Source organism: Odontesthes bonariensis, chromosome 4 (assembly GCF_027942865.1).
Source record: "Odontesthes bonariensis isolate fOdoBon6 chromosome 4, fOdoBon6.hap1, whole genome shotgun sequence".
In the NCBI taxonomy this organism is placed as follows: domain Eukaryota; kingdom Metazoa; phylum Chordata; class Actinopteri; order Atheriniformes; family Atherinopsidae; genus Odontesthes; species Odontesthes bonariensis.
Window position 1 is genome coordinate 23,693,702 of NC_134509.1, and position 17,409 is coordinate 23,711,110.

Sequence of the window (17,409 nt, forward strand, 5' to 3'; positions counted from 1 at the left end):
AACAGGCGTCTAAGAATAGGGTTGGAGTTGTGTAACAGAAATTTTAGAAAGCGTCACTAATTTGTAACAAGTAGAAGAGGGTACGAATTAGACTCTGTGAATGGCAGATTAAGGATTGATAGGCTTGGCAAGTAGGATACAAATGCTGAATACCTATATCACAAATGTAAAAGTAGTGACAGCTTAAATAGTTGGGATAAATCTATATTTTGCACTCATTGCTTTTAGTTGTTTGAAATGATCTGTGTGTCTCCTAAATCTTCACACAGGCTTCCCTCATCCCATGTTTTTCCACCCTCAACGAGAGCAGACGGAATACTAATCCTGAGACTCTTTCTGTAATATCTTTCTTCACCCAAAAACACTGCAGTATTTTAATATGTGTTAATATGAGTTTTAGAATGAGTCTTAATTTGATTTGCAGTGCAGAAAGTATCCCATTCACAATTACATTCACCTACCATTATCTTGTTCTAAGGTGGAAGTAAATGCCTGAGACTGCTTTTATTTTGAATAAAATCATCCTCCTAGAGGAGCACACTATGGTAACACACAGATCTTAAAAGCTTAGACTCGTCACAATTCTCTCTGTTAGAAACACATTAAATCCCATCCCCTCTGTTGTATGACAGTCATTTCCTGATAATCCTCAAATCAATCATAGATAAAGGTGAACCTGCCCCTCCCCTGCTTGATAATTTGACTGACTGTCTGTGAGCTTGATAATAAACTTCTTAAATATCCTTCAAAAACTGCTGCATCTGCAAAGCCCGTGGAAGCCAGTGCACCTAAGTGGATGCCGGTATTAAAAAGGTAGCTTCCTGAATAATTGATACATTCATAACCTGTAAGCCAGTCCAGCAGCCAACTCAACCTGACTGTAACATCATTAATGGGCTTTTCTGACTGGGGCTCTTGGGATAATGAGGTTGTTATACCTACCTGGTAGAGCTGATGTAACATTTTCCTCAAGCTACTAAACGCAGTCATACATATTTCTTGTACAATTAATGTCTTTTCAACTTTCCATAATGGAGACTCTAAATAGCTAAGTGTCCACACCCTTAGATGGAAGTGCTTGACTGTGAATTTCAGTGGATCTGGTTAGAGGAACAATGATGTTATGGTCATTACTTACCAACCACTAACGTGTGCCAAATTAAATTAGCTTCACTGAGCTGTAAAAAATTACTGTAGTAAGACGGGTGATGAATGAATTTATATGCTCTTTTTCATGCCGAGCTAACAGTCCTGTAGAAACATTAGCTGCTCCCTCTTGTCCTCTACCAATGTTGAGGAACGTATATCTTTCATTCCAAACAAAGTTACCTAATATCATTTTGTTTTCCTATCAAGGACCATGGTCTCTATGATAGCATTGGAATGTCTCTTCTGCTAATCAGCTGTCGATAGCGTGGTCTTTTTGACATACTTTTACCACAGTGTGCTAATAGATGAAGAAATTAACCGCATGAGGAACCTCTTTGTTAGTGTTTTTGCTTTAAGCATATATTGGCACTGAATAGCAATAAACCTCTAAAACTGATATTAGCTTAAAGTCATTAGCTACAACAGCTAAAAAAGTGGAATGCTGTCGGGAGTTTAAGACATATTCTTTAGAAAATGTTTATGAATTTTGAGTGTAAACTACATTTGTGAAAAAGCCAACACAAAGCTCTTAACAAGTAACAAAATGAACAATGATAAACTTTAACTCGGGGGTATAATGAGTAGGTAAAAAAAAGTCTGAAGAAATTAGGCTAATCTAGTTTCTCAGAACTGAATCCTTTGTTTTTCAGTTACAATGGCAACAGGAAAAAAACATCTTCCAAAAATATCCTAAATGACAATTATCCCAGTGATCACACAAAAAATGCTTGAAAAGGACACATACCAGCTGCAGCCAGGCATTTGTGACCAACACTTGGTTTTTTTCATCCTGGAAGGGAATGAAAAAGAAAGAAAGAGAGAGTTAACAGCAGTAAGTACATGTGGCTGTAAAGAGTAAATGAAAATATGCTGCAAGGTAGGAGAGAATAAAAACTTCTGCTTGGTTGCTAAACATGAAGTGTGAGATCATGAGACAGATCGGCAATGAAGTTAAACTGCACCCCAGATGAGTCAGAGCTGACGTGCTCACTGAATGACATCAATAGACCCCAGTTTATTCACAGCAAGTCATATACGCCATTTTAAGCCATGCTGAAACCATAAATAGTAAGGCAATGGAAATAAATAGAGCAAACAGCACTTTATACAACCAGCAGACAGTGGGAGAGTAAAGAAAGGATGAGACACGGTTACTGTAATTTGTCATGACAGCAGGAATACTCAGGTGCTCGTTAGGGTCAACACAAGGCCAAATAGACAGACAAAAAAAGGAGAGAGAGAGGAGACATTAAAGTGAAAGCAACCCAGTCTGACAGAAAAAGAAACAGAACAGACAAAAAAAAGGAAAAGGGTCAGAAGTTGAGTCTCAAGAAAAGAGAGCTAAAAACTGAGGTGTAATTGGTCCTCAACTTACATTGTTCCAGTAAGTTCATGTTCACTATTACATTTGGGAAAAAGAAAAGCACAAACTTCTATTGGGTCACAGTAGTGTTTCATGGTGTCTCGTTTTTTTCTTTGCTTTTATAGAACCATTGTAGCAACTTTTTACATTATCATCTACCCATGACTGAAGCTGGAACAACACAGCTTGTTCAATCCATTGAAAAAAAAAATGTCTTTAATGTTACACTGATAAAATCATGAAAATCACTCCCTTTATTTTTCTCTTCCCTTCAACAAAAAAAAATATAAATATATATTTTAGATGTCTTAACACAGTTTATCTTTCTCTTCTTTATATCTGTCTCTGGACAGAGGTTGTTACATTATCAATCACTGCGAAATGAGCTTAGATAGTGATAGGTCAGGTTCAGTCTCTCAATTCTCTTATTGTATGTACAATAAAAAGAACTTGCTTTGCAATGATTACAATGATTTCTTCAGGTCATATCAGCTGTAAAGATTTCATTACATTAAATATGAATATAGTGTATAACCCTTCTATTGCTGTTAGATTTCATGTTATTCCAAAAGTAACTGCATGATTCTCACCAGCTCTCTTCCCCTCTGCTAGTTATCAGGTATATTTAGCTAAGTGTCTAACACTTATGCAATAAATCTTGCTTTCCTTTAATATTGTAATGTTCCATTTTACTGAACTGTTTGTTGATCGTGGAAGATTTATTATTATTCTGGAATTCATTGGTTTGTGTCCTCTTAAAAACAAAACAACACCACTGACTGTTTATTCAAGCAGGTGTTTCGACCAATATGAATCTTCAGCTGTGTTCGCAAATGCTTGACTAAATCTTTTAATCTGTCACCATGGCAACCTACATTATCGCATGTTTTAATGTGACGTTAAAGTTGTGTTTAAGCCCAAACTATCATCCTTTTCCATGACCAAGTAGTTTTCGTGCCTGAACCTAAGCAGAGAACCGTGCAGCGAGGCCCTAACCAACTAGTCACCATAGCTAAAGCGAAGGAAAATTTAGCTACTGCAGTTCAATATCTGAAAACAAGTGAAAAATCAGCTATGTTGTGTCATCTTAAACAGGAAATACACACTCGTAGGTGTTATGCATACTCACTATTCCACCTGCCTTTTTTCCTCCTTCAACAAACGTTTTGGTTTGCTCATTAGTAAACACTTCATAATGACATTTACTTAGTTTACTGTTGGCATCTGGCATACCGAGTTGGATGCACTCACGATTATATTTCAGTACCGAAAAACAACCAAAATGATCATTTCGAGGGAGGAATCAGGGGTGTGATAAATCCTCTTCCACCTTTAGGGATGCTAGCTGAGTTGGATGCTTCTGTTCGTATTTAACTGCATGAACAAATGAGTTATGAGGTTAAATTAGATTGAACTTATAATTGAATTTGCAGTACGTCTAGTCCACCTTCATGAATGTAAATTTGGTTTTCAAATGCCGGCACTCGCAAATCTATTTAGCTGCACACGTGTTTAGTCAAAGCACCTACCTCATCTGTTATTACATCTTGAAACAATTACAAATTATTTGATAGATACACCAATGTAAATTTAGAATTTTTTTTTTTTTTTTTTCATTATTCATTCAATTTAATCCAACAACTCTCTCAAAGACTGAAAGATCAGGGGCAGGGTGTAAAATGAATATTAAAATATGCTCAAAGATCCAAATGTTGAAATTACAAAGTAGTTTATGAATGTGACACTATACCACCATTCTGTTAACATTTTCAACCATTATAACTGGGATAAACAATTGGCTCTCACAGATGGTTTAACTTCATGCCATCAAACAAAGCAACACACCTTTTGTTAAATTCAATTCTCACACGGTGACCTCCTCACCGCCTCCTTAACGCCGTCCACACTCCAATCTTATCTCCACCTGTCCTTTCTGATACGCACCTCTTTCAAACAGACTCCTTCTCTGCTGCTGAAATAGAGCCACCTCCTATTGTGTCCTTTACAATGAAGCATTTTCCTGCCTGTTCGCTCGGGTGTTTAGTTGTGAAGATTTGACTTTGCTTTGCGGTTGCTGTGTTTTTATTCTAGTTTGTTCCTGACCTCTCCTTTGTGGTGACTAGTGGGATTTCATTCAGCTTCAAAGGTCAGTATCAGCCTGCTCACACCAGCTATAAACACTCTAATCTCCTCATAAATCTTCTGTGATTGTTTTTTTACAGGTTGACAAGAGATTGATAGACACTTGCATTCAGGAGAAAGCTCCTTATCTACATTTTATTACAAGACATTAGGCATCTAATTGTCAAGGAAAACAATGTATTTTCATGTTTACTATATATGAATTGATGCTTTATTCTAATGTCATAAAATATTGTGGATTGTTCAAAAAGTAGATTAAAATTTATGGAATTCATTCACTTTTAGCCCAATCTGAGAACAACAGGATCACTTGCTAAATATTTTTTTCAATTGTTGTAAATATACTGAATATATAAAATGATAGAGAAAACAATTAAATGAAATAATTAATCTTATCTCAGACTCCTCCATTGGGCCTTGAGATGTTGTTTTAAAGGTTAAACAGATGCGGACAAATTTCAGTGTCTCCTACACGTACTTTCCGTCTCAGGCTTGATAGAATCAAACAGGAACCCTGAGACAAAGATACAAATACCTCTAGAAATGCAGATTTTAAATGTTTTTTTTAAATTTGATTCTATTTTGTCTCTACCTATTCTCTCTTGATTACATATTAAGATCAGATAAAAGTGAGTAACGCAACTTTGTGTGTTGACAATGCAATCAACTGTGAGGAAAACCTGCACCCTGGCATTCAGATGAATGTTACTTTGAAAATTCCCCCCAACCAAATCAAGATAACTGCGCTTCAGGAGTAGCATCCCCTGGCAGGACAGTAGCAGCCCAACAAAAACTGCTTAGGAGGGGCTCGAAGAACAGGACAGAGTCTAAATTGTTCACTACGCCTGCAAACTTTCTAATGTGTTGAATGGCATTTCTAGGAAGAAAGTCCAATCCACAAAGACCCGCAACTCACAACCCAGGACACCCTCTTCTTTGCCTACGCCCTGACTGGTCTGAGCTCTTTTGGCGACATGTAATTCACGTGTGATCAGCGCCGCATCGCTGTGTCCTTACATACATCAAGCTGGCGTCGTGGAATCAGCTGAGTGACGACAGCACCGTTGGTCAGAGTTCCACAATGTTGGCTTGACATGTTGTTTAAGCACACAGGAAGCGGGATCCTTCACCTCTGCTAGGGCCTCCCTTGCTGGCTTAAAGGCATATCAGCAGATCAACTTCGACTTCCTTTCCGCCTCTGTACATTCACACATAACATGCTGCGCAACCAAGGCGCATCGGTTCTGGCTTGAAAAGGCATATGAAAGAGGCTTCGGGTTCATGGTGGACTATCCATGATGCACCGAGCACTGGTGTTTGTGTTTTTTTTCTCCCTGTATTGCTGGCATCAGAGCTGCACGTTTATGATCTGCAGTTACTGGTCTAACCAATCTGCAAGTTTCAACTGCTTCTTGCTCTGCTCTTCTTTGCTTTCCAATACCCAAGTCACCAAGTGCCAAATGTAAAAAGCCCTAAGTACTATTTATAAGTGAAATTCAACTTTTAGCACTTTAAGTTGCTCACATAAGTCAAATCAGTGTTTCCCGCAGCGCATTATAGTCAAGGCGGCCGCCTTAGCGAACTCGCACTGCCGCCTTGCCAACGTTCCCAAAAAAAATTTTTTTTTTTTTTTTAAACCGAAGTAATAATGCTTTGCCAGGCTCAGACATTAAAGCTGCAGTCGGCAGGTTTTCAAAATTCCGAGTCTAAAGTCGGAAAATTCGAACTGACACAACTTTCAGGTCCCTCCCCCAACCTCTAACAAGCTCCGAATCGCCCCCCAAACCCCTCCCCCTCTGTGGACGAGGATGTGCACGTGAGTTCACACCAGTGTGAGCGCACACAAGCTGGGGCAGACTCACGCTCAGCAGCGTGTGCACAAGCTGTGATTGACAGGTAGGATTCCTCCACCCTAACTTGATTGGTTAAAAACAGCCGGGAGCGCTCGGTTTTTGCAAGCATGATTACAGGCTTCAGAGGGAGCTACAGATTTCGTTATTTTTCCTAAACAGCCTATTTAATATTCTACTTCCAGAATCCCATGACAGTTCAAGCTAATGACTAAAAAAAGGTTGCCGACCGCAGCTTTTAAAGACAGCATTGATAACATTGAATTGCGACACCTACTGGTTGTTAATGTAAATAGTTAATAATGTAAATAAAAAAGTGTTACAGCTCTTAAACAGCTTCGTTATTGCTCTAACAGCCCCCGTCCCATTCCAAGTTACACCCCCCCGCCCCCGGGCCAACGACTCACCACCTTGACTAAGCAATTTCCTGCGGGAAACACTGCAAATCTAGCAACCCAATCTCATGATAGATTGTGAAATACAAAGCTTACTAAGTTTACCTTACACAGTTCCCTTCACAGTTTCTGATTGTCAGAAAAGTCTCCTCACTTGGCTAAAAAACATTTATAATGAGGTTGGAGAGGATACTAGAAGGTGATAATCCATATACCTGTGTGAACCAACCATCCCTTTGGGCCTGAGATCACTGGTTTGAGCCTCGTCCTGCATAATGTTTAGAATGGTCATTATCCTTTTCTACTGCTTCCTGCTTGTAACTCTTTACTTTTTTACTGTGCTGTCACCCAAAATGGTTAAAAGTACACTGTTAGAGTTAGAACAAATGTGAATGGTTAGGTCTACATGTTGAAAAATGCATGGCCAGTTAGTTACAAAAATGAACATGGTTAGAGTTTACACATTTTTCTATTGCTTATGATTCCTTTCATGTCATGTGAATGTTGACGGACAGAAATAACAACAACCTTAACATCTCACAGATTACAACCAGATATTTTGAGTTGGCCACGTGTATATATCCACATTTTCTGATGAGACTGGGCTGACTCTAATCTCTAATCTATAAAACAACAACTAATAGCAGTGAAAGTGATGTGCTCAAGTAAAACGTGCAATATATCTCTCTTAATAGTAGTATACTATTAGTTTTAAGGACCAGGAAAGGAGAAAAAAATACTACTTATGTTAAGGCATGGCTACTACAAAACAAAGGAAAACTACAGAACTTTAGCAAATGGACTTGATCTGTGTTTTTAGTAGAACTTTTTTACCAACCCTTACTGGCGTTCTCATACAGGATGTAGCGACCAATCTTGTGCTCATCTGTCTGTGTTTTTTGTCATTACTCATGGTGCTGGGCTCAGTCTTTGGGCATCAACCTGCCCCAGTTTCATGGTTAGAGAGTTACCCAGGAGCAGATGGAAGAATCAAAGGCCACATTGCCCACACATACACATGCAAGTGCAGCCAGCTTTACATTATTTACAACTGCCCAGTAAGCATTAGTTCATTAGGTTTTGGCAGCTTATCCATTATGTATCAAGCCAGCGAAGAGTGTAGTCAACAACAGATTTGTTAGCTGTCTACAAGTGCAACTACAATGACAATATCTTGACATCGATATATCTTTTATGACTTTTAAATGAAAAAAGCACTAAGTAGTCATGTTTTTTCATATTTCAAAAGCACCATATGTTCTCTTTGAAGACAACCTTGCCTCTTGACTCTTTGTCTTCAGTCTGTTGTTTTCAAGTTATTTGAATTAAATATAGTGCTGTTTCTTACCCTATGAGATAGTTGACATGAGTGCAAGAAGCTTCCATTACAGTTCAGCGTATGGCTCTTACCACCAGACAGTAACAGAGAGGAGACGTAGACGTCTTATGACAGGGCAGGCTCAGGGATGTGACGGGGTGTCGGATTTGGTTTTTTGGTTGAGCGCTCTGGCTATGTGGCTGGGCTAACAGGCAGGGGGTTGAGTGCTGCTATATGTGAGGGAAGGTAGATGAGATGGAGAACAGGAGGTAAGACATGATGAAAAACAAAATTAAAGGCCTACAGAAAGCTGACACTACACCCAATACATAATGATAATACATACACAGAGGAACAATAATGATCATTGGACTCTACACCAAAACATTTCATAAACGCATCAAATTTGCGATTTTGAATTTGCCGCTAGGAAACCTTCCTGGAATTCCAGACTGGGGGTGGGGCTTCCGTGTGACGTCACAAGTGCCATGGTTTTTCCTGGCTGCCTCAGTGTTGCCTATTTAGCTAGATTTAGCGACTTTTGGCCATCTCTGGTGACAAAAAAAAAATAATCTAGCGACTTTCGGGCTCAATCTGGCTGAATCTAGCAACAATTCAACTTGTTTTTTGAGTGACAAATCAGTTGCCCCGCGACACCATACAAGCCGAGACAGAAGCACTGCAGGACGGTGGCAACCCGGCATTTCCTGTCAAAACCACAGTTTCAAGCTAGCTACAACGAGGGTAGGTTCACTTCCTGTTTTCAAAACAACAGCACGTAATGGCTTTCCCTATGATAAAAGGCAACGGGTATTTTATTTTGTCAAAATAACCGGAAGTGCGTTGCTCACTGCGGCTGGCTTTAGCAGCGCCGAATTCGTCGGAACAAAATGGTAAACAGCCGGTATTTTGTCAGGTTTTCAACACGTTGGGGATCTAAACGACTACTTTCTCACCTGAAAAGTTTCAAATGTTGCGGGGACAGAGGAAGCAGAGAGACCTGCGGTCGGAACTTGTGTCTGTGCCTCCCTGTCCGCCTGCCTCCTCTCTGGTGAAATCAGCCGGAGCCATCCCGCCGTGTTCAGCTCCCTGCAGTGCGGACACTCAGGGGGAATCCACCTGGAGGAGAGCAGACACACCGCGGGATGGTTGCCCTGAAATCAGCCGGCAGAGCGATCATCAAGAGCCCCGACGTGGACATGATCGCTCTGCCGGCTGATTTCCACTCTCCACCTGGCGGAGAGTGTGTTCGCTCTCCGCCAGGTGGATTCCTGTCCGACCGCGGGTCTCTCTGCTTCCTCTGCCCCCGGTGGTGTGAGCTGCTGGTGCTGAGGGCAACACACGCACTTCGTACATCTACTCGCAATAAAAACTGCACTGAACCCAACGTTTTATATTTCCAAGCGATGTCCCGCGGCACACATCGAAATTTGCCGTGAAGAAGCTGTCCAGGTCTGGCAAACTGCTGGCTTCTACTAGAACTACTGGTGATTGTTCCAGCAGCTGGCACTCGTGACGTCACGCACCTGTCGTTCCAGTTTGCCAAATTCGAGTCAAATGTGGTGATAGTTTATTGGGCCTAATCAGGACTATCCAGGGGCCTAAAATTATTTTAAAATCATAAAAAAATTCCATGGTATATAAGGAATCGATCTGCTATTTCAGTTTTGTGCAAAAAATCACCTTTCTGTAGGCCTTTAATGCTGAAGGAATAAAACATAAAGATTAACAAAATATCTAAACCACAGATATGTCGATTAAGAGCTGCAGGCGTGACATGAAAAAGCGTAACAGGGTTGCCGTACATGTGTTGCACAATGTACGGCAGATTAATTGATGTCCTGTATGAAGTTTTGCTCTAAAAATGGACGTTTTCGAAATTTAAAAGAGAGGGAACAGGTGTGTTTAGGTTTAGAAAGTGTACACAGTGAATTTAAATGGATGTAACTACACAGCTTGAAGATATTTAATTTATAGAGATCTTGCAGGTCCTCTGCTCCCTTTCTTTCTAAAGCAAACTTTAGCAAACAGAATTCAAACTTTGTGTCTGTTGAATTTCTGGTTCCTGATCTGATGAACTCTCAGTAAGATATGAAGCATTATTGTGTTTCATATCTTTATCGATTCTTTTGCAGTGATCTGTTTTCATTATATTTTAATTCACGTTTGGTCCCAGGTTTTGAAGAACTACTTCTCCATTAAGAATCAGTTGTGTGCAGTCTTGCACATTCACATGCAGTGGACTGACAGCTTTTTGGAAGTCCTGTTGCTCAATACTTTCTCGGCTTTCGTAGAAAATTAAACTTATGCTTTCCACTATGCTTTAACTACTAATTTTATCTGATTTTATCTGTTGTTCTTATTTCTTTCTTTTTTGTTTAAAATTTAAATCATGCTTTTTATTTCTACTGTTTTAATGTATCTGTAAAGCACTTTGAATCGCCCTGTAGTTGAATTGTGCTATACAAATAAACTTGCCTTGCCTTGCACAAATAAATGACATATTTCACCAATGTCCTCGCTCTCAGCAAATTTTAAGGTGAGCTACAGCATCTCTAAATCATAATGTTCATTAAACCATGAGGAATCTGTTTGTTTCAGTGGTGAGAGCAGAGCCCATGTACCGCACATAGAGTCTTGTGTCGTATCATTAGCAGACAGTGCTGTGATAGGTGGAGGAGGAGCTCATCATTATTATTACATATCAGGCGGATTATAAATTTACAGACCATTTTCTCAAATTATTGAATTTCAATCTGAAGAAATAATCTCGGCGCTCAGAGAGGCAAATCGTGGTGTTTGTGTCAAAATCTCAAACTGAACAAAAGAAATAAAACCTGGCATTTCAGATCTACTTCTGTATGAGTTTTTACCAAATTGTACAGTATTTCAAAATCTCCATACATTCTCTATATCAAATGAACTAGTATCTAAAGCTGTTAAATAAATTAAGGTAAAGAGCACAATGGCTTTCTCTGAAATCAGGTGGCGTTGAAGGAAGTAAAGTTAATAGTTTAGTCTTGTGTTATTGTAGTCGGCCAGTTTTATTTTCCCCCTAAAGTCACCAGAAATATCTTCCAGCACTCTTTGGAAATTTTTATTCTCTGGGATAATGAACCCAGTCAGCTCTTGCTTTTTCAAATTGACAATTTTGTGCTTCACACTCTACATCAACCACCAGCCAACACTGTTCCTCAGACATCCTCGCTGATTTCTTTCCCCTTAAGCATAAGCTGCACTTAGGAAACTCACCACATCAATAATCTGTAGCAAAGTAAATCCGAGCTCCACCACAATGGGTGCAGAGTCGTTTTGGACTGGTCTCTCAAGACGATTGTAGTTTACCATCAGGTCGTGGTACAGCTTCCTCTGGTACACACCACCACGACATCCTGGATGGAATAGACAGACAATTTGAAAATGTAAATGTGGGAAGGTATAGGACAGAGAAGGAAGGATGTATGATAAGGTGGAGAGAGGTAAACAATTTAAGCCCATTTTAGAGTGAGACAGCAGAGATGAAAATACAAAGAAGAGACAATAGAAAACCAGCAACAAAAAGGAAAGAGAATGAAGGGATGGTGGGGGGTAAGAAGAATAGTCTGGTTACCATGGAGAACTGAAAAAAACAGCAGAAGAGACTGACAGAATTAAACTTCGAAGTTTACATTTCCAACAAAATTTTATTGGCTGGAATCTTATCTGTGTTATTTTTGCGTCTATAATGGGTCACGTCGCGCCAAATCCCTCAATAAATTCTGATTAATTCACATTGTACTGAACGTAATGAGTGCATTATTAACTCACTGAACTTTAATTTGTTGGCTGTCCTTTCGTTTAGCGTCTTTTGTATTCATTTGGCCTCATCAAGAGATTTGCACTGAACAACAAAGCATCCATCTTTAGCAGGAATGAATATGACACTGCAGTCCCACATGTAAAAGAAAACCAGTCATTCGTGAAGAAGCATGTATTCTCTTTGGCACCACGGCAGTTTCTCTTTTATAAATGCAGCTGTTAGTGTACAGTGTAACTAAAAAGGCTTGGACTAAGTGACTGTTTATAGAGTCTCTTTCATACACTGTAGACCATAAAATGTAAGCTGATTAATGTGATATAAATTGATCAACCAGAACATAGAAACCGGTGGCAGTTGAAGTAGATTACACTGACTGTGTTAGAATCCAATGTTCTGGTGGGAATCTTGGGTTCTGGCATTCGTGCTACACTTGCATCACTCCCACCTCCACACTGTTGCCGACCAGCCACTCTTCACAGCATCAGCATTCCCTGTGTGCTGCGGCCTCCCCCAGAAGATCAATGCATGTCACCACGCTGCGAAAACTCAGCTGGAACAGCTTCAGGAGCATAACAAAGAGCCCAACGCATTGACCCAAAACACAGACTTGAAAATCTGCAAATACAGTAAATTCTAACGTCATAAGAATGCAGCAGAACAAATCAGACAGAGAGGCCACTTCCACAAGGATCCACTACAAAACACCCCACAGGTCCACTTTATGTTGTGGATGATTGTTTTATTTAATATGAAAGGACTTGTTTTATATTAGCTCTTGACACACTATTTATGATACATGTTAGTACTTTATTATAACAAAGCTAACGTACAATGATTTTTTAGCCCTTATGCATTTAGGAAATAGAACAAGTAAATAACTGAATTCAATTAAATTCAATTGTACTTTATTACTGCACAAAGGGAAATTATGGTTATTGATAGAAAACTTTTCGGAAAGTGGAAGTGTAGCAGAGAGAAAGGTGTGACTGAAATCTTCACAGATTGCCATGAATATTTTTGTTGCTTGGTAACAACTTCCTCCTTTCTCTTCATTTTGTTCCTGCTGTAAATCCTAGACATCTTTTCAAATCGTCTTGATTTGGGATCGTTTTCCCATCGTTACCTGGGCTTTGGAAAGCGCATTCAGCTGCTCCCACTTTCACGTTGCCGTGATACGCATCATAACAGATGTAAAACTGTGCCAGAATTACCAGCAGCATCGCAGGGCCACAGCATCCTAACCAGTGCATTAAAAAAAAGAAACAAACAAGGTTCTCACTAAAAAAGAAGGTGTCTTTGTAGAAGATACAAAAAAGAAACATTATGTCCAGAGCTACTGCAACAGCTAATGTGCTATTGTGGTGCCAGTCTAGAACTAATTTACAGTAGTTGGGCATATTGAAGTGCCTAACTAACTAAAAGTAAGGTGGATGTTTGTCTATTTACACCTACATCCCTGAAGTAGCCATTCAAACATCGATGAAGGGCAAACTGAATGAATAAAATACAGACTTTAAAGACAGTAGACCACTGCTTGATCATCCTTTCTAGCATCTCCTGTTTGTTGTTTTTTTTCTATCTTTCTTTCTTTACGTATTAAGTATAAAATAAATATTCTGTTGCATTTAAAAATGCAAAAAAGGAGACAGTTGCTATATTTTCTATGCAACTGCCACAATATCAGATTTTCATGATTATTCACGATAATGATGTTAAAGCAATGGAAAAACTTGAAAGTAACGCATTGCTGTCAGACTAATTCATATGTGTAATACTTTTTTGCCATTTTATTTTTTCGATTTACTCAAAACAGGAGGGAGAAACTGTAGAAATTGTGCATAAACCACACTCAATACATTCAAATAATGTTTTGATTTTATCAACTGAGATCAAGTCACAATGTCATATGTGTATTATCAAAATTATATGGATATTTCCTTTCTTAAATACCACAATTACTCACAATAATCGTATATTGTGTCACAGCAAATTCTCAATAGTTGTACCTTATACCTTACAGGTTTAAGATATTTTAAATTAAATAGGAATATTTCTTGTTGTTTAGTTCTTTGGGAAAAGACGCAAATGGAAGCTGAAAGCAACATGTGGTATGCAACAGGCTCTCTGAGGAGGATTGTATTATTTTTCTTTAAACAAAATCATATACCACAGTGCCTAATTAGAAACTGTTTAAAAATGTCAAACACAATGGCTTTGCCCACCCTCCAAGCTCTTTTCTCACTTTGGAGCTGCTAACAGCAGAAAGTTCATTTAAATTCTCAACTCCCTCATCTTAGTCTCATTTCAGCCACAACCGAAAAGGTCTCAGCCGTATTCTCCTGACCCTGACCCTTATCCAAACTACCTGTTCTCTTAACATATTCCAGCAATTACCCAGTGTCAGCCGACACATCCTTGTAGCCACAAATGATTGGGCTGATGGCTCATCAGCAAATGAAGCGAAAATAAACAAAGACAGCTTGCTTACCATTTGTGCATGAGGGTGTTTTGCAAGTGTCAGATGGGTACCCCTAAATCTGTGTATGAATGGGAATCTGTATAATGGACATGAGTGGCAGCCAGCAAATGTATTGAGAAGCACTGGAGGGAAGCAAGCCAAGGAAAGACTATCTAAATAGTCAAGAGACCTGTCAGAAGGCCTCTGCAAAAATAAACACTTTTCTGAGTGGTTGGCATCGTACCATATGTTGTTGGTGCAAAATGGAAGAAATATTAAGTCTATTCCCTTTCTTCCTGGATTACCATTAGAATGGTTTCATTGTTCTAACAAAGATGACAAGTTTTCTGTACTTTAGCATCTAATATCCCACCATTCCACACTCTGCAGAGACACCTGCATGTGAGAAGTACAGCAAGTATTTACTTTAGTTTTCCACCTGTAAATTACATACTTTCCAGTTCAAGAAGCAATGCAGGAAACCATGCAAGATTGTCACAAAATCTCGTCGGATAGACGCAAGTATACAGCCAGAATAAAATCCAAGCATTACAATGCACCGTGGGCACAATTTTGGCACCATTTTGATGACCGGATCACCAGAAATGCTCTTATCAAAAACCTAACAATTCCAGAGGATACAAGACTATCTTTTTTTTATCAGTCTCTTGTTTTCTTTCATCTTGGAAGCTCCTTTGTGGATTAACCATTTGTTTCCTGTTCACGGTTACCTCTGTGTTATCTCTATGAGCCAAACCATTACAATTATGGTGGTTTCAGCCTGTAGCACAAGTCTTTGGATTTTCTGCTCCTGAGTGCATTTCATCAGTCAAGTCTGAAAGACCGGATTGGTTTGATCTTGGTAGTGATCTGATCAGAAGACATTTCTGAGTCAAAAACAACACCTAAGCTGTGGGGCTCTTCATGCTGCTTGTGATGGAGCAATATATTGCATAGGAATTATTTCTTATTTGGATTTCATTCTAATTTCAATGAAGCAGGTTATAAAACAGCATGCAACCATGTCACTGGTTTGTTCTCTGTGCCATTTGAAATATAAATCTGAATCATGGCTTTGCATGAATTTCCCCACAGATGGCATATATGACAGACCAAACAAAAGAGAGGAGCTTAAGAAGAGACGGCATCCCTAAGTATTACAGGGAAGAACCTGTTCTTATGTGAGATCATCAAAACATCATACCCAGTCCATCAGTATTTCAGTAGCTATGGCACATCTTTCTTGTCATATACTTTCTAGTGAATGTATTACATTACATCACGATCATTTGTGTGTTCACAAAGAAATGTAATGCATTCCATATATAGCACTAACTAATATAGAAATTTTAACTTTAGCCCCACTTGAAAAGGGTTTTTCTGTGAACATCTGGTGGTTTAACCTCACCTTTCCATAGTAATGTTCTGTTGAAGTTTACCTTGAAATATGTCAGTATATTGTGCCTTCACTGTCAGGAGTGATTAGCAATGAAGTACCCAAATGGACGCTTTATGGAGACCATGTCAAGGGAATTGCAATGATCCATAAACTATAAGCATCAAGCAAAAGAGAATGTTGTTGATTTATTATCTGCTCCTGCACTTGCAGCGTCACACAGCTTGAAAGACTCATTCGAGGGTGGCAAAGTGTGAAAGAAGGACATGGACAGTGAGTGATGGGGTGACTTTTCTCTCATTTACATTTTCCATTGTAGTTCCCCAGGACAACTGAGCAGGATTAAATAAATCTGGTCTTCTTCTAATCCCTTGAGGCCTGTATTTTCCTGTGACATGTCATTAAACTGATGCTGAACAAGAGGCGACTTAGTCTTTATAGAGCATCTTATCAATAACAACAATCTTGTTCAAGCACTTTTCTCTTTGCTGAGAACAGTGGCTGAGTAAGGATGAGCTTTATATTTTATCAAGATCAAGCAATGAATTAATCATCTTTTCATCTGTCTTTGTACTCATCCGTTCACACATAGCCTATGTAAACCATTATCACGCATCATGATAAACTATCATACCCAGTGAGTCATGTTCCTTTGTTTGTCAAACGGAGGTTGGGAAACATCTCAAATGTGTAAGACCAGAAGTTAATATCAGAAAGGGATGCCCTCTAAAGCCTAAAAAAAAATCATACTGGATTGAGCAAATGCTATACGTAAAGAATTTTTCACCACCTCAATGTGGCATCAAACAGTCGTCTACCTTCCTACTATTCAACCAATCAATGTCAGTTCTACTTTGCATTGTTGCTTACACAAAGGCTGCCCAGAGTGTCCTGATCCTGATCAGCTGAGACTCAAAAGTCTGCCAGTTTAGTCCCAAACTATGATATGACTAGTTTGGAAAACAGTCAACAATTAACTTATCATTGTGTATAATTTAAACTTTCTGTGAGAAGTGATTGAAAACAAGTTTTTTAAAAGTTTAAAACGAGTTGTGGTTACTCAAAACAATTAACTCAATTAATACAAGTTTTGTATTTTCTTGTTTTTTTTTTCTATTTTAAGATCAGAAAGTTAAAACCCTGCCCACTTTATGTGCTGACAGCTTATACCTTATGCTAGATGAACAACTGACAACTAAAACAATTCATTTATGCAATTCGTATTTGTTGAGCAAAGAAAAAACACGCACATCCGTCTCAAAAAAAAAAAAAAAAAGTTATGGGTGCAGGACTAGCAAAGTAACATGAAAACTGAAAATAAAGTCCGCACACCAATCTCCCGTTTCTCAATTTATTGTGACGTTTCGGGCAGCCTGCCCTTCCTCAGACATTACAAACACATAAAAAACCACTGTTTAAATACCCATGATCCCATAGGTGGTTCAACCCCCACCCAGGTGATCCCCATTGATGTTAATCACCTGGGAAAAGTGACGTGTGCAACATAAAACCACATAGTGAATGTCCAATATTTACAAT

General features: G+C 39.0%; 1 protein-coding gene across 3 annotated transcripts in view; it reads right to left on the minus strand.

Moving 5' to 3' along the window:
* LOC142378713 (neuronal acetylcholine receptor subunit alpha-7-like) overlaps positions 1–17,409 on the minus strand; it is a 54,616-nt gene that overhangs the window by 25,001 nt on the left and 12,206 nt on the right. The window contains exons 2-4 of one of the 3 annotated variants that reach the window (XM_075463540.1): positions 11,470–11,609; positions 8,310–8,444; positions 1,895–1,939 (exon numbers count right to left, since the gene is read on the minus strand). In XM_075463540.1, the coding sequence (XP_075319655.1) occupies positions 1,895–1,939; positions 8,310–8,444; positions 11,470–11,609 (320 nt within the window). Of the gene's footprint in view, positions 1–1,894; positions 1,940–8,309; positions 8,448–11,469; positions 11,610–17,409 lie in introns of all 3 variants that reach the window. The other 2 variants (XM_075463539.1, XM_075463541.1) reach the window with 2 other exon arrangements.